The 21,246-nt window shown below is 38.8% G+C and overlaps 1 protein-coding gene across 1 annotated transcript in view; it reads left to right on the forward strand.

Moving 5' to 3' along the window:
* The window catches only part of CDH20 (cadherin 20), a 219,326-nt gene that overhangs the window by 178,960 nt on the left and 19,120 nt on the right, over nt 1-21,246 (forward strand). Inside the window, exons 7-8 of the mRNA XM_002757253.6 lie at nt 12,120-12,373; nt 20,869-21,005. Of these exons, the coding sequence (XP_002757299.1) occupies nt 12,120-12,373; nt 20,869-21,005 (391 nt within the window). The remainder of the gene's footprint in view (nt 1-12,119; nt 12,374-20,868; nt 21,006-21,246) is intronic.

Consider the following 21,246-nt stretch of genomic DNA (forward strand, 5'->3'; position numbering starts at 1 on the left):
TGAAACAAAAGTTCTGCTTTTGATTTATTTCCCTTAAGCCTATTACTTGTTTAAGAAGCACATACTTTTCAAACAGAAAAATTGACTTGCATTAATAGACCTGGGTCTTCAGGAAACCACACTGGTTACTACCCAATACCTTTGGTCGTTTTAACTTTTAAGTAATCAATCAATCGATTTTCAGTCTCTTAAATGCTTGAAGTATAACTTGAAATATATAATTTTCAGGATGTTCTTTACTCTGAATGAGCATGATGTGCCATTTTCTAGTCTTCTGTATATCTTACGTCTTATGGCAACAAAAAGCAATTGTTTAGAGTCCATTCTCTTCTTATGCAGGTCACAAAGAACAAAAATTCTACATTTCATCAAACGTTAAAATGTCATGAATTATAAATCTCATCATTGTTTTATGTGTCATTTAAGAAAATTTCTTACCAATTTAAATAATACCATGCTTTCCTATTTCCTAGTTTAGTGTCTATAAAGTGCTCTTGTAGGCACAGGTAGACAAATTTGTTTCACCAATGTTAGATTCACTGCATGCTGCTGTTTGCATGCTGTTCTCTCTATACGATAACTCTTGTTTCAATGCCAATCATAATGTAACATTTTAAAAGACATTTTAGAAGGCAGTAAAGCTCAACACATGCAGTCCCAACAACGTGCAGAACTCCGCCAAAGTACAACATGAATAGCTTTGACTAGGTCTGGCTTACACAGGCAGTAACAACGACTGCTTAGAAAGATCCCTTTGTCCCTCATTGAGACGACAGCAATTGTAAGACATTATCAATTGGAGAAGCAGCCCTATTTCTAAAATATCAAAATATGAAAAATCGTGCATCTTAAACTCCTGAAATACGTTAACAAAATCTGTATATATTATCCCTCAACCAGTAAATGTTAATACTGACATTGAGAAACTTTTTGCACTGTTCAATGTAACAATTTTTTTTTTTTATACCTTTTGAGTTTCTGGTTTTGCTAGACCCTGGGGAATAAAAATCTGACTAAGTCGAAGCCACTGCCCTTAAGTCTTGGGAGTGGGATCAGTGCACAAAGAAATACTTGTAATACAGAAGAAGAGCCAAAAAGGAAGCATGACGATGTGCTGAGATAACAAAGAGGGAACACTTAGTTCTCCTTGATTAGTGATTAAAGTTGCATTGCCATTTTGTGCCTTAATTTTCATGACTCACTTTTTAAGGATATAACGGCTTTTCATTTTTGTATCCTCTAACTTGAAGAAATTTCCTGAATGTGGAAATTGGGTTCTCAGATATTACTACTTTTTAAACTTCTATTATGAATATGGAAATAAGCAGTTATTTGATATTTAACATAAAAAGAACACAAACTATTCAACAGGGAAAAGCCAAAACTCATATATCAAGTGTGGGCAATTTAAATTTTAAGAGCTGAACATAGTGGTTGCAGCTCCCTGGGTTGGAGGTGATAGGATCTCTTGAGCCTAGGAGTCGAGACCAGCCTGGGCAACATAAGCAAGAGTTTGTCTCGGTAAATAAATACATAAATAATAAAGTCCAGAGTATTGAGGGCAATGTTTTTCATTTTAAATGTGGAAGTGAGGGAGACAAAAATCTTACAGAGTTTAAAGTCTTAAGTAATTCATTTAAAAAGAATTTCAATAATAATTAAAAATGCACTCTAGTGCTTTCAACAGATGCTGGAACAATTGGAAACAATTTGCAAAAAAATAAAGAAATAAACCTCGATTATACCCCATGAAAACCTCAAAATGAATCATGCAACTAAATGTAAAAAACTAAAGCTATAAAATTTCTAAAAGGAAACATAGGAGAAAATCTTCGTAATCCTGATTGGACAAAGCTTTCTTCTATATGACACCAGAATCCCAACCTACAAAAGAAAAAGCAAGACTTCATCAAAGTTAAGAGTTTTCTGCTCTTCAAAGGACACTGTTGCCGCAAAATAGCCGAATAGGAACAGCTCTAGTCCGCGGCTCCCAGCCAGATCAACACAGAAGGCAAGCGATTTTTGCATTTCAAACTGAGGCATCTGGCTCATCTCATTGGGACTGGTTAGACAGTTGGTGCAGCCCACGGAGGGTGAGCCGAAGCAGGATGGGGCATCACCTCACCCGAGACACACAAGTGGGTGGAGAACTCCCTCCCCAGACAACAGAAGCCCTTAGAGACTATGCCATGAGAAACAGTGCACTCCAGCCAAGATACTATGCTTTTCCCATGGTCTTTACCACGTGCAGACCAGGAGATTCCCTCAGATGCCTACACCACCAGGGCCCTGGGTTTCAAGCACAAAACTGGGCAGCTATTTGGGCAGACACTAAGCTAAGTGCAGGAGGTTTTTTTTTTTCATACCCCAGGGTCACCTGGAACACCAGTGAGACAGAACCATTCACTCCCCTGGAAAAGGGGCTGAAGCCAGGGAGTCAAGTGGTCTAGCTCAGCAGATCCCACCCCCATGGAGCCCAGCAAATTAAGATCCACTGGCTTGAAATTCTCACTGCCAGAACAGCAGTCTGAAGTCAACCTGGGCAGCTCCAGCTTGATATGGGGAGGGCCATCCACCATTATTGAGGCTTGAGTAGGCGGTTTTCCCCTCACAGTATAAACAAAGTTGCCAGGAAGTTCGAACTGAGTGGAGCCCCCCACAACTTGCCAAAGCCAGACTGCCTCTCTAGATTTATCCTCTCTGGGCAGGGCATCTCTGAAGGAAAGGCAGCAGCCCCAGTCAGGGACTTACAGATAAAACTCCCATCTCCCTGGGACAGAGAACCTGAGAGAAGGGGCTGCTGGGGGTGCAGCTTCAGCAGACTTAAACATTCCTGCCTACTGTCTCTGAAGAGAGCCACAGATCTCCCAGCACAGCACTAGAGCCCTGCTAAGACTGCCTCCTCAGGTGGGTCCCTGACCCCCATGCCTCCTGACTGGGGAACACCTCCCAGCAGGGGTTGACAGACACCTCATACAGGAGAGCTGCAGCTGGCATCTGGTGGGTGCCCCTCTGGAATGAAGCTTCCAGAGGAAGGAACAGGCAGCAATCTTTGCTGTGCTACAGCCTCTGCTGGTGATACCCAGGCAAACAGGGTCTGGAGTGGACTTCCAGGAAACTCCAGCAGTCCCACAGCAGAGGGGCCGGGGCCTGACTGTTAGAAGGAAAATTAACACAGAGAAGGGAATAGCATCAACACCAACAAAAAGGACATCCATCAACAAAAAGGACGTCATCTGAAGGTCACCAGCATCAAAGACCAAAGGTAGATAAATCCACAAAGATGAGAAAAACCAGTGCAAAAAGGCTGAAAATTCCAAAAACCAGAATGCCCCTTCTCCTCGAAAGGATCACAACTCCTCACCATCAAGGGAAGAAAACTGGATGGAGAATGAGTTTGATGAATTGTCAGAAGTAGGCTTCAGAAAGTGGTAATAACAAACTCCTTCAAGCTAAAGCAGCATGTTCTAACCCAATGCAAGGAAGCTAAGAACGTTGAAAAAAGGTTAGAGGAATTGCAAACTAGAATAACCAGTTTAGAGAAGAACATAAATGACCTGATGGAGCCGAAAAACACAGCAAGAGAACTACATGAAGCATACACAAGTATCAATAGCTGAACTGATCAAATGGAAGAAAGGATATGAGAGACTGAAGACCAACAAAATAAAATAAAGCATGAAGACAAGATTAGAGAAAAAAAGAATGAAAAGGAACAAACAAAGCTTCCAAGAAATATGGGAATATGAAGACCAAACCCACATTTGACTGGTGTACCTGAAAGTGATGGAGAGAATGGAACCAAGCTGGAAACCCCTCTTCAGGATATTATCCAAAAAACTTCCCCAACCTAGCAAGACAGGCCAACTTCAAATTCAGGAAATAGAATACCACAAAGATACACTTTGAGAAGAGCAAGCCCAAGACACATAATTATCAGATTCACCAAGGTTAAAATGAAAGAAAAAATGTTAAGTGCAGGCAGAGAGAAAAGTTGGGTTACCCACAAAGGTAAGCCCATCAGAATCACAGCAGATCTCTCTGCAGAAATCAAAAAAGTCAAAAGAGAGTGGGGGCCAATATTCAACATTCCTGAAAAGATTTTTCAACCCAGAATTTCATATCCAGCCAAACCCAGTTTCACAAGTGAAGAAAAAATAATATCCTTTACAGACAAACAAATGCTGAGAGGTTTTGTCACCACGAGGCCTGCCTTACAAGAGCTCCTGAAGGAAGTACTAAATATGGAAAGGAAAAACCGGTACCAGTCACTGCAAAAACATACCAAATTGTAAAGACCATTGACACTATGAAGAAACTGCATCAACTACTGGGCAAAATAATCAGCTAGCATCATAATGACAGGATGAAATTCACACATAACAATATTAACCTTAAATATAAATGCCCCAATTAAAAGACACAGACTGGCAACTTGGAAACTTGGATAAAGAGGCAAGACCCATTGGTATTCAGAAGACCTATCTCGTGTGCAAAGACACACATTGTCTCAAAATAAAGGGATGGAGAAAGATTGACCAAGTAAACAGAAAGCAAAAAAAAAAAAAAAAAAAAAAACAAAAAAAAAAACAGGGGTTACAATCCTAGTCTCTAATCAAACATACTTTAAACCAACAGAGATCAAAAAAGGGCATTATATAATGGTAAAGGAATCAATGAAAGATGAAAAGCTTACTTTCCAAAATATATATATCCATCTAATACGGAGCACCCAGATTCATAAAGCAAGTTCTTAGAGACCTGCAAAGAGACTTAGTGGCACACAATAATGGTGGCAGACTTTAACACCCCACTGTCAATATTAGTCCCACACAGTAATAGTGGCAGACTTTAACACCCCACTGACAATATTAGACAGCTCAGCAAGACAGAAAATTAACAAGGATATTCAGGACTTGAACTCAGCTCTGGACCAAGAAGACCTAATAGACACCTACAGAACTCTCCACCTGAAATCCACAGAATATACATTCTTCTCAGTACCACTTCACATGTTTTCTAAAATTGACCACATAATTGGAAGTAAAACACTCCTCAGCAAATGCAAAATAATGGAAATCATAACAATCTTGCAGACCACAGTGCAATCAAATTAGAACTCAAGATTAAGAAACTCACTCAAAACCACACAACTTCATGGAAACTGAACAACCTGCTCCTGAATGACTACTGGGTAAATAACAAAATTAAGGCAGAAATAAAGAAGTTCTTTGAAACCAATAAGAACAAAGACACAATGTACCATAATCTCTGGGACACATTTTAAGCAGTGTCTAGAGGGAAATTTACAACACTAAATGCCCATAGAGAAAGCAAGAAAGATCTAAAACTGACACCCTAAAATCAAAATTAAAAGAACTAGAGAAGTAAGAGCAAACAAATTCAAAACCTAGCAGAAGACAAGAAATAACTAAGATCAGAGCAGAACTGAAGGAGATAGAGACATGAAAAACCCTTCAAAAAATCAATGAAACCAGGAGTTGGTTTTTTGAAAAGATTAACAAATAGATAAACCACTAGCCAGAATAATAAAGCAGAAAAGAGAGAAGAATCAAATAGACACAATAAAAAATTATAAAGGGGATATCACCACTGATCCCACAGAAATACAAACTACTATCAGAGAATACTATAAATACCACTACACAAATAAACCAGAAAATCTAGAAGAAACTGATGGATTCCTGGACACATACATCTGCCCAAGACCAAACCAGGAAGAAGTGAAATTCCTGAACAGATTAATAACAAGTTTGAAATTGAGGCAGGAATTAATTGCCTACCAACCAAAAAAAACCCAGAACCAGACAGATTCACAGCCAAATTCTACCAGAGGTATAAAGAGCTGGTACCATTCCTTTTGAAACTATTTCAAACAATAGAGAAAGAAGGACTCCTCCCTAACTCATGTTATAAAGCCAGCATCATCTTGATACCAAAACTGGCAGAGACACAACAAAAAAGAAAATTTCAGGCCAATATTCCTAATGAACATCGATGCGAAAATCCTCAGGAAAATACTGGAAAACCGAATCCAGCAACACATCAGAAAGCTTATCGACCACTATCAAGCTGGGATGCAAGGCTGGTTCAACATAAGCAAATCAATAAACATAATCCATCACATAAACAGAACCAATGACAAAAACCATAATTATCTCAATAGATGCAGAAAAGGCCTTTGATAAAATTCAACACTGCTTCATGCTAAAAACTCTCAATAAACTAGGTATTGATGGAACATATCTCAAAATAATAAGAACTATTTATGATGGACCCACAGCCAATATCATACTGAATGGGCAAAAGCTAGAAGCACTCCCTTTGAAAACCGGCAAAAGACAAGGATGCCTTCTCTCACCACTCCTGTTCAGCACAGCATTGGAAGTTCTGGCCAGGGCAATCAGGAAAGAGGAAGAAATAATTGATATTTAAATAGGAAGGGAGGAAGTCAAATTGTCTCTGTTTGCAAATGACGTAATTGTCTATTTAGAAAACCCCATTGTCTCAGCCCCAAATCTCCTTAAGCTGATAAGCAACTTCAGCAAAGTCTCAGGATACAAAATCAATGTGCAAAAATCACAAGCATTCCTGTACACCAATAACAGAGAAACAGAAAGTCAAATCATGAGTGAATGCCCATTCACAATTGCTACAAAGAGAATAAAATACCTAGGGTTACAACTTACAAGAGATGTGAAGGACCTCTTCAAGGAGAATTGCAAACCATTGCAAAAGGAAGTAAGAGAGGACACAAACAAATGGAAAAACATTCCATGCTCATTAATATTGTGAAAATGGCCCTAGTGCCCAAAGTAACTTACAGATTCAATGCTATCCCCATCAAGGTACCATTGACTTTCTTCATAAAATTAGAAAAATAAAATTACTTTAAATTTCATATGGAACCAAAAAAGAGCCCATATAGCCAAGACAATCCTAAGCAAAAAGAACAAAACTGGAAGCATCATACTAACTGACTTCAAAGTATACTACAAGGCTACAGTAAACAAAACAGCATGGTACTGGTACCAAAACATATATATAGACCCATGGAACAGAACAGAAGCCTCAGAAATAATGCCACACATCTACAACCATCTGATCTTTGACAAACCTGACAAAAACAAGCAATGGGGAAAGGATTTCCAATTTAATAAATGGCATTGGCAAAACTGGCTAGCCATATACAGAAAACTGAAATTGGACCCCTTCCCTACACCTTATACAAGATGGATTAAAGACTTAAATGTAAGACCTAAAACCATAAAAACCCTAAAAAAAATGTAAACAATATCATTTAGGACATAGGCATGGACCAAGAATTCATGACTAAAATACCAAAAGCAATGGCAACAAAAGCCAAAATTGACAAATTGGATCTAATTAAACTAAAGAGCTCCTGCACAGCAAAAGAAACTATCATCAAAGTGAACAGGCAACCTACAGAATGGGAGAAAAATTTAGCCAAAGGGCTAATATCCAGAATCTACAAGGAACTTAAACAAATTTACAAGAAAAAAAAAAAAACCTCATCAAAAAGTGGGAGAAGGATATAAACAGACACTTCTCAAAAGAAGATGTTTATGCAGCCAACACACATATGAAAAAAAGCTCATCATCACTGGTCATTAGAGAAATGAAAATCAAAACCACAATGAGATACCATCTCACACCAGTTAGAATGATGATCATTAAAAAGTCAGGAAACAACAGATGCTGGAGAGGATTTGGAGAAATAGGAATGCTTTTACACTGTTGGTAGGAGTGTAAATTAGTTCAACCATTGTGGAAGATACTGTGGTGATTCTTCAAGGATCTAGAACCAGAAATACCATTTGGCACAGCAATCCCATTACTGGGTATATATACCCAAAAGATTATAAATCATTCTACTATAAAGACACATGCACACATATGTTTATTGCAACACTATTCACAATAGCAAAGACTTGAAACCAACCCAAATGCCCATCAATGATAGACTGGATAAAGAAAATGTGGCATATATACACCATGGAATACTATACAGTCATAAAACAGGATGAGTTTATGTCCTTTGCAGGGACATGGATCAAGCAGGAAACCATCATTCTCAGCAAACTAACACAGGAACAGAAAACCAAACACCGCAAGTTCTCACTCATAAGTAGGAGATGAACAATGAGAACACATGGACACAGGGAGGGGAACATCACACACTGGGGCCTGTGAGGGGATGGCCAGCCTAGGAGAGGGATAGCATTAGGAGAAATACCTAATGTAGATGTCAGGTTGATGAATGCAGCAAACACCATGGCATGTGTATACCTGTGTAACAAAGCTGTACATTTTGCACATGTTTCCCAGAACTTAAAGTACAATAATAATAATATAATAATTATTATTTTAAAAGATGACACTGTTAAGAGAATGAAAAGGCAAATCACAGATTAGGAGAGAATATTTGCAAATCACACATCTGATAGTGAACTTGAATATAGAAATAAAGACCTCTTCAAGAAGACATGGAAAGATGCATCATGAGGCAGTAGGGAAATGCAAATCAGAACCACAATGAGATGTCACTTCACACACAGTAGGAAAAAGAGTTTTTAAAACTGGCAAAACAAAGTGCTGAAGAAGATGTGAAGAAACTAGAGCTTTCATACATTCCTGGTGGGAATTCAAACTGGTACTGCCTTTCTGAAAATTCATTTGGAAGTTTCTTGTAAAGTTAAAAATATATTTACTATACAATGCTGCAACTCCACTCCTAGGTATTTACCCCAGTAAAATGAAATTTTATGCTCACACAAAAGTCTGTATGCAAATATTTATAGCAGCTTTATTCATAACTGATAAAAAATTGGAAAAAAACACAAATGTTTCTCTAGTGGATAATGGATAAATCAGCTGTTGTACATCTGTACATCTACTTGGAAAGAAAAAAGAAAAAACTCACCAGGCACAATGGCTCATGCCTGTAATCCCAGCACTTTAGGTGGACTGATCACCTGAGGTCAAGGGTTCAAGACCAGCCTTTCCAACATAGTGAAACCCTACCTCTACTAAAAATACAAAAGTTAGCCTGGCATAGTGGTGCACACCTGTAGTCCCAGCTACCTGGGAGGCTGAGGCGAATTGCTTAAACCCAGGAGGTGGAAATTTCATTGAGCCCAGATCATGCCACTGCACTCCAACCCGGGTGACAGAGTGAGACTCTCTCAAAAAACAAAAACAAATACAAAAACTCCTTACTCATGCAACATGGATGAATCTCAAATGCATCATGCTAAGTAAAAGAAACCAGACTCAAAAGATTACACACTGAATGACTCCATTAATATGACATTCTTGCAATAGGGACAGAAATGAATCTGTGGTTGCCAGAAGCTGGGTGGGAGGGGAGAGGTAGATTGCAAAGGGGCACAGAGTTCGGGTCACGAGGTGATGAAACAGCTACATAGCTCAATTATCACAGCAGACACAGGGTTAAATACACTAGTCAAAACCTGCAAACTTTACACTAAAAAAAACAAATTGTAATTTATGTAATGTATGTAAATTATATCTTAATTTGTATGTTTAATTTTTAAAACATACAAATTTTACACAAAATTAGAATAACAATTTAAAATTAAGGGAAAACAAGTTTTGCCTAGCTCATACCTAACATGAACAATAGTGTCCACATTTGTGTTACAAATACATAAAGAATTTTAAGAGTATATAAATGTAATTTACCACGAAAGAAAAATGTTTCGATTTAGGGAGCAAGCATAAGTGAATTGGTGAAATAGTTCTTCAAATAGATCATTAATCTGACTGGCAGATTTCCCTGTTTTTGAAAACCTTGCCTTTTCAATGACAACTAGGGAGGCAGGCTGGCTGGCAGAGTCGGGCTTCTTGGTTTGAATGGAAATGGTTGGCGACCCATGAAAACCAAAGTACCATGTCTGGTGCTAAGTAAACAGTAAACAAGCAGTAAACCAACAACAGCAACAAAACAAAAAAACTTCTTTATTAAAATGTGAAGATAGCAACTATATGAATGTATTATATAGTCAGATGTACCCTGGAAATAAGTACATCTATTATGTATCAATTTTTAAGGTAATTTTTTTGAGACAGGGCATCTCTCTGTCGCTCAGGCTAAAGTGCAGTGGTGCCATCATAGCTCACTCTAAACTGAGCTGAAGCCATCCTCCTGCCTCAGCCTCCCAAGTAGCTGGGATTACAGGTGCATGCCACCATGCCCTGCTAACTTTTTTTTTTTTTTTTTTAGGAGAGACGTGGGTTTCATTATGTTGTCTAGGCTGGTCTGGAAATCATGGCCTCAAGAAATCCTCCCACCTCAGCTTCCTACAGTGTTGGACTCACAGGCATGAACCACAGCTCCTGGCCAAAAAGTGTAGTTGATTTTTTTTTTAAAGAAAGAAAATAACAAATCTAGTTAAAGCAACTCCTACTGATATTTTGTTTCAAAAAGCAAAGCAGTTGTTTAAATGGATACATGCCTCTCTCTAACATGAAATGTGCTGCCATGCAACATATTTTATTTTAAAAAGTGATGTTTAACTAGAAAAATGTATGTAAGTTATTGCTATGCTGACACACAACTTTTAAATTCTAGTAACTGTTTTGCTATTCACTGTTATTTTATGGGACTTAATATTCCAAGATTTTTTTTTAATATTGATGTTCTGAAATACTTGTTGCTTTAAACATTTACACATGTTCAACAGCTTTAAACAAAAATAGATTATTCTTCAGAAATAGCATTTTAAATTCACTTTTTGCCCTGGAGCACTGTATTTATTTTTAAATAAAACATTCTGAAGATAGGAATAAACCAAAAAACAGAACCAAAAAATATATTTTATGCAATAGAATTTTATAGACAAAATTAAGCCCTTGTGGACAAGCCATAACCATATGAGTGAACTCCAGGCTTCTGAGCATCCTGACTGTTGGGTTCTTCAACTCTAAAATGTCAAATTTCAGTTTTAAAATGGATTTTCGGCTGGCTGTGATGGCTCATGCCTGTAATCTCAGCAATTTGGGAGTTTGAGACGGGCAGATCACCTGAGGTCAGGAGTTTGAGACCAGCCTGACCAACATGGCAAAAGCCCGTCTCTACTAAAAATACAAAATTAGGCAGGCATAGTGGCACATGCCTGTAATACCAGCTACTTAGGAGGTTAAGACAGGAGAATTGCTTAAACTTGGGAGGTGGAGTTTGCAGTGAGCTGAGAGCACGCCATTGCACTCCAGCCTGGGTGACACAGTGAGACTGTCTCAAATAATAATGATAAAAAAAGGGATTATGTATAATGAATTAAATATACAAACATTGATCTGACACAGGACTTGAGAACCTTGTGAAGCACAGTTTCTTGGAAAGAATCAATATCGCCTTTGTACTCAAGAACAATTTTTTAAGGAAAAAAACAAAAGCCTAGGCCTCAGTTGCATGAATATTCTGGAAGACAGATAGATAACAGATAGGTATGGAGAGAGACAGACAGAGAGACAGAGAGACAGACAGAGAGAGAGAGAGAGAATATCTGGAATACATATGGAAGTTTGTGTTTGGAACACAAACTTGTTCTAAATTGTTGTGAGGTCTTTTCAAATGAGCAAGCACCTCTAAAGATGATGTGACCAACTGTCCTGGTTTGCCTGGGATAGAATAGGGTCCTAGGAAATGAAACTTTTCATTTTGGAACTGAGACGGCCCCAGGTAAATTGGGTCCAGGACTGAGGGGCTTCCTAGGAGGATCTCTCTAAAGACCAGGCTGATTGAAGGGTAGACAATTGAAGCCAAGTTTACTCAGAATAAGTGGGCAAATTATTACTAAACTGGCTTCCTTAACCATCTTGTATCTTCTTTATATTCTTTACCCTAAGTATTGAAACTGACATTAAGACCAAGAATAATGGAACAAGACAAAGATTTCCCTTCTTTCCCCTTTACCTTTTTTCCATTTAATGAATTGAAGAATCTTCCCACCAGCCATCAATATTGGGCATCCTTTTGAACCTTCGCATATTTTGAACCTTGAACCTCAGTCCTTGAACCTCAGTGAATCAATTTTCCTATCATTACTTTTCAGCCCCTGAGTTTTGAAAGCAAGAAAAGCTACACCCTAAAGGTGGAGGGAGCCAATCCTCATCTAGAGATGCGCTTTCTGAACTTGGGCCCATTTCAGGACACAACAACAGTGCACATCAGTGTGGAAGATGTGGACGAGCCCCCTGTATTTGAACCTGGCTTTTACTTTGTGGAGGTGCCTGAGGATGTGGCAATTGGAACGACCATACAGATCATTTCTGCCAAGGACCCAGATGTGACCAACAACTCAATCAGGTTTTCCTAGATTTCACCTTTTCCTTATACGCTGGAATCTTCCCTTCCCCTGTATGTACTTTTCTAGACCCTTTCCCTTTGTTTCTTTCTTCTCTATCCCATTTCTGGAGACTCTCCTCTGTTTTTTGTTGTTGTTGTTGTTTTTCCTTAAGTAACATGGCCTTGTCAGGTTATTTACAAGTGTCATGTCTACAACTCCCTTTCAATTGGTAGACACACACACACACACACACACACGCACGCGCGTGCACACACACACACACACACACCCCTTAGCTCTCAATCATGGTCCTATTGACATTTGGGACTGGATAATTCTGTGTTGTTGTAGAGGGGTTCTCCTGTGCATTGAACTGTGTTTAGCAACGTCTCTGGCTTTCCCACTAAATGCCAGCAGCACCTTCTGAGTTGTAACCACCTAAAATGTCCCCAGATGTTGCTAAATGTCCAGGGAGGTGGTGCAAAATCACCCCTGGTTGAGAACCACTGTCTCAGATAAAGTATAGTCAGACACACAGATGTCAAAATGTTAAAATCTGTTCACTCTCAGTGGTGAATATAAAGGAAATCATTATGTATTCTTCCATCTTTTACAGATCTTTGACATGCTTTACTTTATAAAACTGAAGAAAACAACATCTACTATCTATATTCCATATTCTATAGAAAGAGCAGACATAGAAACTACTTCTTTTGTCAGTGACTTCAATGCCTTGTAGACTGGCCAGATAGATGGGTCTTTGTATGCTAATACCACGTGTCTATCTCTCCAAAGTATGTTTTGGAATTAAAGATTCCAAACAAGATCCTTCTGCTCAAGAAGATGAGAGCTGTTCTTACAGTCATGGCCATCTCTCATCAACTGGAACCAAAGTGTAAATAGGTGGTGGACAGGTTGACACACAACCTTCCAGAGCAGCTGCCAAACCTATGAAGCTTGACATGAAAGATCAGATTTCCAAGGCTGCTGGAAGCCATCTGTCACATTAATTGTTGGAAGCCACACAGTGAAATGAATCTGGGGCTTTAGTGCAGATAACACATTTTAAACATACCCACTTTATGAAATGCCTTTTCTGTCAGCTGGCTACGTCTCTCACCTAGTGCTGTTTTGTATTTAATGAAAACGTGCTTTTGTAGTTTCACAAGAATGGCTTTCTCCAGTGAATAACAGTACTAAGGGGAGATTCACTTCTTCTAACCAACCAGTAAAGCATCAAAATGGCAAAAACGATTTTGTTTGAATTCTGATATTTGATTTTTTCAAAGGCAACTAATGTATTATATAACAACTTTATAGATGTTATAGTACAACCTGAAGCTTTTTAAATATAAACTAGGATGGGGAGAGATTAGGGCAACCATGTTATTCCCAGAGCAATCACAATGAAAACAAAACAGATTCCATTTTAAGTGTGTATTTTCGGAAGCCAAGAATATATACCTTCCTATCCTAATTCATTAATTAAACATGTATTAATCCACCATAGACTAATTAATCTAGTCCTGTAACCAAAGACTATATGAGAGAAACTTTAAAGAATAAAATTTTCACTACTGCCATGAAGTAAAATGAGGTAGACAAAATGAAGAAATCTTGTCTCGCTAACAGAAAATGCTGCTTCAGATGATGACCAATTGAAAACTATCAGTCGGCCAGCACATCTGTTAGCATCAGGGAGGTCTATATTGAAGTGTCTGGCTAGTCCACTAGAACCCAGGAAGGATGAATACAAGAGTGAACAGGCCAGAGGGCAGGGTCCACTGGGCTATTCTGGGGCAGGACTGCAGATCCTCAGATGGAAATTGGCAAGAACAAGGCCACAAGCCCAGAGGTAATAAGACCCAGCTCAGGCACATGGGGCAATGTGAAATTCTAATGATCAGATTTGGGGATAATTCTCCCTCTGCATTTTGGTTGCAAAGAAAGACTGGAATTCTTACTCTTAGATATAAGGTCCCTGACTCTTTGTACTATCCCAGTGCAACCAAGAATGGTCCCTGGACCCAAAAAGAACCACTAGGGGTCCCAGATTCTCAGAGGGAAATGTACCTAAACTTAACTCTCTGGATCTCATTGAAAAACCAATTTGGGAATTCCTTTCTTCTGTTATCTTTCACCAAACTGCTCTTCTTTTCCTTATTTTTCATATTAAAGTTACTTTCTTTTAAAATAATTTGCATAGTTATATGCTGCATGGCTAATTCATCATCTGCATTTCTATTACAAAGAATAAATGAGATTTATATTCCTAAGGAGAAACTATCTATTAAATCATTCAAAAAATCAACATATCACCTGAAGTTAAAATGTTACAAATAAAAGGCCATTTGATATTTCTCAAAGCTTATTAGGACTTTAATCATTTCCTTTCTAGAAAGTTGATGGTGTGTTCAGGAATATATGCTGGTCCTCATTTACTGGTAAGCCCCAAAACAGAATCTCCAGATTTAGTGATATGTACATGAAAAGACAATGCTTGAATTCCCTGAATTTTTAATACATGCTCAAGGACTATGACAAGCAGGATACTGAGCCATTTGGCAACTGAAAGAGGCTTCTGCTGATGTGGAAACTACCTCCCCCCAGTTCCTTCCCAGAATGTGTGTGGACTTAGCCAGCCTTCTTCTGATACCCCACCTCCAAACTGCTCCCAAATTCAGATGTCCTCAGCTAAGCAACAAGCAGGGAGTCTGAAAAGCACCAGCTACCGCTGGTTCTGGGCAGCTTTGTACCTGTGTGATGCCGATTCTGCTCACAGGAGGTAAGAATGTAATGGTTAAGAAAGGAAAACCACCTACATAATTCACAAGTGTGTCCCAATTTCCTCATTTTCCATCTGAATCTATACCTTTAATTTTTCTCCGCCTCCTGAAAATTGACCCAGCATCTGATTTAGGGAAACAAAGGCTATTATTCCCTCAATTCAGGCCCTGTTGGAGAAATTGGAGAGGGATTCCCCTCGATGAGGGAGGCTTTTCTGAGGAAGGCTCCTGGTGTGTCAGCCCTGGCAGTACTGTCAGGGGTCCTGTGGGTTAGTTATTTCTATCACTCCCTCTCCCATGCCATCTGTGACACTTGCTATGGTGCCATAGGTTTGGGTATAGAAAGCTGCTTTCTCATAGGCTGCCTCTCCCCCTGGCATCATGCCTGCAGCCTGAAGAGCTGCCATCAGGGAGATGGCTCCATGGACCACATGCTGGCTCTTCGTATGTGTGGAAAGCTGAAAGAGAAGACTGTCATGAGCCAATCAGTGTTTTATTTTGCTTTTTAATTTAGAGAAAATTTAATTCTTAAAATAGTAGAATTTAAAACTAAGTTTATGCTTAATGATCTAGTCCATTTTAAATGAATTCTGCAGCATGTGTTTTTCTGTATTAAAAAGGCAACTATTCACTGTCACTCCGATACAGTTTGGCTCTGTGTTCCCACCTAAACCTCACCTTGAACTGTAATAATCCCCATGTGTCAAGGGTGGGACAAAGTGGAAATAACTGAATCATGGGGATGGTTTCCCCCATGTTGTTCTCATGGTAGTGAGTTATCAAAAGATCTGATGGTTTTATAAGGGGCTTCTCCTTCCCTTGGCACTTATTCTCCCTCCTACCACCATGGAAGGGACATTTTGCATCCCTCTTCTCCATAACTGTAAGTTTCCTGAGGCTTCCCCAGCCAAGCTGAAATGTGAGTCGGTTAAACTTCTTTCCTTTATAAAATACCCTGTCTTGAAGATGTCTTTATTAGCAGTGTGAGAACGGACTAGTACACACTCTTATCTTTAAAAGTTCAAGTCTTGTTTCCTCAGACAATCTCTCTGACATATAGACTACATGTCAGAAAGGCAACATGGCCTGGTGGCTGGGAGCAGAAACCTGCTGCTAGACTGCCTGGGATTGATTCCGAGCACTGTGACCTTGGGCAAGGGACCTAAACACTCTACTTCTCACTTTTCTTACCTATAAAATGAGGATCATAATGGTGCTTACCTTGTGGTGTTATTATAAAGATTAAATGAGTCCATATAGGTGGTGTGTGCTGAGCAGTGCCTGGCATACAGTAAATGTTCACTAAATAGGGTCACAGGCAGAGAGAAACATTAATTTTCTTCCTTCTATTTCCTAACTCTTAGGGAGTCACAACTTAAATGATTCTGATTTATCTAGCCCTTACTCATCAGCTTTCTCTTTAGTACCTAATTTCTAATACACTGTATTTGAAACGATACATTTTACCAACAAGAGCTGTATCTGCACAACCATAGACATGTACATATACACACATATATATAAAACAAAGGTTTTACATCAGTGTTTACCCTTACTGCGTGTGATAGTCTGGCATGCATATATTCTATTCTATTTCATTTTCTTTCTATGTTAACCATAACCCACCATATTGATTTCACAATCCACTAACCTGTATCTGAAAAACAATGCACTATAGTAACGGAACTGCTTATTCCCTCCAAAATTGCTGCTTCTCTGTCTCCACAACTTCAAGATATGGATTGCAGTTGCTGGTGACTTTAAATCAATTCCTCTATGTGCCCCAGTCCCTATTAAATAATCTATAAGAACACAGTAATTATAACTTTGTATATATGGCTTAAAGTCAAACACAATACTTATAACTCCAATAAAGATGGCTTCACATCTTACCTCTGCGAATTGTTGCCTGTGTAACTGCACAAAAGTGACTACAGCTGGTTGCAGTGGCTTATGCCTATAATCCACTTGGGAGGCTGAGGCAGGAAAATAACTTGAGGGTAGAAGTTTAAGACCAGCCTGGGCAACACAGCAAGATTCTGTTTAAAAAAGAAAATTAACCATCCAAGTGGGGTGGTACATGCCTCTAGTCCCAGCTGCTCAGGAGCCTGAGGCAGAAGGATCACTGAAGCCTAGGAGTTTGAGGCTGCAGTGAGTTTGGTCATGCCACTGCACCACTCCAGCTGGAGTGACAGGGAGAGATTCCATTTCTAAAGAAAGGAAAAAAAGGTGACTTCTTTAAGCCTCAGTCTCCCTATCTGTTGATTGGGATAATAACTACCTCCCAGAGATGTTGAAACAATTTTAAAAGAAGCTGTGTATTAAGTACATAGTGAAGTGCCTGATATTCAGTTGGTGGCAACTCTTGTAATTGCTGGTCTTTTAAACATAGGGTTGTTCTCTTGTTATTGAGTTATTTATATATTTTGGATATTAGCCCCTTATTCTATGAAAAGAATTGCAAATATTTTCTCCCAATCTGTGGGTTGTCTCTTCATTCTGTTGATTGCTTCCTTTGTTGTGCAGAAGTTTTTCACTTTGATACAATCCCATTTTTCTATTTTTGCTTTTGTGTGTGCTTTTGGGGCCATATCCAAGAAATCATTGCCCAGGCCAACACTGTGGAGCTTTCCCCCTAAGGTTTGGTCTAGTAGTTTGATGGTTTCAGGTATTAACATTTAAGTCTTTAATCCATTTTGATTCTTGCATAAGGGGTCAGGTAAGGGTCCATTTCCGTTCTTCTGCACGTGGATATCTAATTTTCTCAACACTGTTTATTGCAGAGACTGTCCTTTCCACATTATGTGTTCTTGGAACCTTTGTCAAAAATCAGTTAATTGACTGAGACCCATTAGTTCAGTTCTGAGCTTTCTATCCTATTTAGTTGGTTGATGTGTCTGTTTTAATTCCAGCTGTTTTAATTACTACAGCTTTGTAATATTATATCAAAATTAGGACAAATGACCCTGTTTAAAAATGTGCAAAATGCCTGAAGAGACATTTCTCAAAAGAAGACATATAAATGACCAGTAGATACATGAAAAAAATGCTCAACATCACTAATCATCAGAAAAATGCTAACTAAAACCACAATGGGATATCATCTCACACCTGTTAGAATGTCTGTTGTCAAAAACAAGAAACTTAAGTGTTGGCTAGGGTGTGTAGAAAAAGGGAACCCTTGCACACTGCTGATCAGAATGTTAGTATAGCCATTTTAGAAAACAGTATGGAGGTTCCTCAACAAAACTGAAAAGAGAATTACCATATGATCCAGCAATCTCACTTCTGGGTATATATCCAAAGGAACTAAAATTAGTATGTCAAAGAATGTCTCCACTTTCATACTCACTGCAGCATTATTCACAGTAGCCAAGATACAGAAACAACCCTAGTGCCCATCAACAGATGAATGGGTAAAAACGATGTGGCATATATATACAATGGAATATTCATTTTAGCCTTAACTATTCAATTCAGCTTTTAAAAAGAAATAAATTCTGTTACTTGCAACATGAATGAATCTAGACAACATTATGCTAAATGAGCCATGCACAGAAAGACAAATACCACATGATCTCAGTTATATGTAGAATGTAAGAAAGTCAAACTCACAGAAGTAGCGAGTACAGTGGTGATTGCCAGAGGCTGGTGGGCAAACAGGGAAAAGAGTCAAAAGGTTCAAAGCTTCAGGAAGGGATAATAAGTTCCTGTGATCTATTGCACAGCATGGTAACTACAGTTCATAATAATGTATTGTATATTTCAAAATTCTGAAAAGAATAGATTTTAAATGGTCTTACTGCAAAAAGAAATACATATGTGAGGTAATAGACATGTTAATCAGCCTGATTTGGGCATTCTACGAAGTATACTAGAATACATGTATCAAAATGCCACACTGTACCCCATAAATATATACAGATATTACTTGTCAAGTAAAAAATTAAAATGCCCAGGCAAGGTGGCTTATGCCTGTAATCCCAGCACTTTGGGAGGCTGAGGCAGGTGGATCACTTAAGGTCAGGAGTTCAAGACCAGACTGGCCAACATGATGAAAGCATGTGTCTACTAAAAATAGAATTTAAATAGAAATTTAATTTAAATTTCTACTAATTTAAATAGTAAAATTAGCCAGGCATGGTGGAGGGCACCTATAATTCCAGTTACTTGGGAGGCTGAAGCAGAAGAATCGCTTGAACCTGGAAGGCAGGGGCTACAATGAGCTGAGATCACGCCACTGCACTCCAGCCTGGGCAACAGAGCAAGACTCCACCTCAAAAAAATTTTTTTTTAATAAAAATGATAAAAATTACTTGGCCTTTACCAAGGACTACATAAGGTTCTCATTGATGGTTCTCAGTCATAGCTACATATCAAAATCCCTTATAGAGGGTTTTTAATTTCCACATGCCTGAGCCTCCCTCCATATTTGTTAAATTTTCCAAGATGGGGACCAGACAAGATAACACAGGTGAGACCACACAACAGAATTCCAAATCAGATTCAACTGGAAATACAGATCTTACCTAGGACCTAGTTAACTAATGGCTCAAATGATACAGACAACAGCAAAATATGAGTCATTCTCCCCTTGGAGAGTGCTAAAACTGTCAGGCACAGGTGCCCATAAATGTCCTTTTCTTGCATAAAAATGCATGTTGGTCCACACTGAACATGAAAGATGGAAGCAATGGGTGAAGTGCACTGCTTGAACACAAAGATCCATTTTTGTTATGGAACATTTGCTTGATATACACCATTAGTTGCATAGCTTATGTGACATTTTCCAGCAGGCTGTACACCCACAAATTCATAAACTCTAGGATTTTTTTTTTTTTTTTTGAGACGGAGTTTCGCTCTTGTTACCCAGGCTGGAGTGCAATGGCGCGATCTCGGCTCACCGCAACTTCTGCCTCCTGGGTTCAAGCAATTCTCCTGCCTCAGCCTCCCGAGTAGCTGGGACTACAGGTGTGCACCACCATAACCAGCTAATTTTTGTATTTTTAGTAGAGGCGGGGTTTCACCTTGTTGACCAGGATGGTCTCGGATCTCTTGACCTTGTGATCCACCCGCCTCGGCCTCCCAAAGTGCTGGGATTATAGGCGTGAGCCACCATGCCCAGCCAGGATTTTTTTACAGTAAACAACCTAGCCAGATCTGGTCCATGCTGCTAAAAGCATACCATCGTTAAAGGCTCTCCAGCAAGTAAATACACTACCATTATTTTGTTTGCCAGAAAGTGGGTCATTAGCATGTTACCAAAGGGCCTGGTACAAAGCTTTTCTTCTCAATAGCTGATACAGATTATAAGGACCCACTAAACCATACCTTTTCACCTTTTCTAGTTTCATATTAGCATTTGAGAACTCATTTGAATACAATTTATTTTAAACAAATATAGGTAGGGTTGGATACTCAGGATATCCCAAAATTTGGGGGGTAATTCCAAGCATTAAATAGCATAAACCAATATTTAAATAGCTTAAAACTGCCCCAGGACTGTTGGCATTCTGTTTATTTCATTTTTTGAATGAGAAAATTGAAGCTGTATTTGTTTATTGGAGGAGGAGGGGATTTTTTTTGAACAAATAAAACCACGAATGCAGTCTTCCAGTAGCCATAACTCAGAAGTGGTTTCCACATGGTAGGCACTCAGCTCTCTCATGTGGTACACTGTCATAGGCTTATCCAAATGCAGATGATGTATATAATCCATGTTTCTGCAGATACTCCATTGATAGAAGCAGCGACCCTGGAAGATTTTTCTATGTTGACATTACAACAGGTGCCCTAATGACTGCAAGACCCCTGGACCGGGAAGAATTTTCTTGGCATAATATCACTGTCCTTGCCATGGAAATGAGTAAGTAGCATAATAAACTGGTCTCCATGCAGTGACAAAATATAGACGGTATAGAAAGTGGAAGTTTCTAGAATTTGTTGTGACAAAAATTATATCCTTTAAGGGAAGAAATGGAAGTCATGCTTTATGCAAGTAAGTAAATGCATTCAGTGCAAATACTTTTTTGAGGATCTCCTATATACTTAGTCCCGTGCTAGAGATAAAAGCAAACAAAACATGGAAAAGTAGTAAGAGATAGCAT

The sequence above is a fragment of the Callithrix jacchus genome, chromosome 13 (assembly GCF_049354715.1).
Source record: "Callithrix jacchus isolate 240 chromosome 13, calJac240_pri, whole genome shotgun sequence".
Lineage (NCBI taxonomy): Eukaryota > Metazoa > Chordata > Mammalia > Primates > Cebidae > Callithrix > Callithrix jacchus.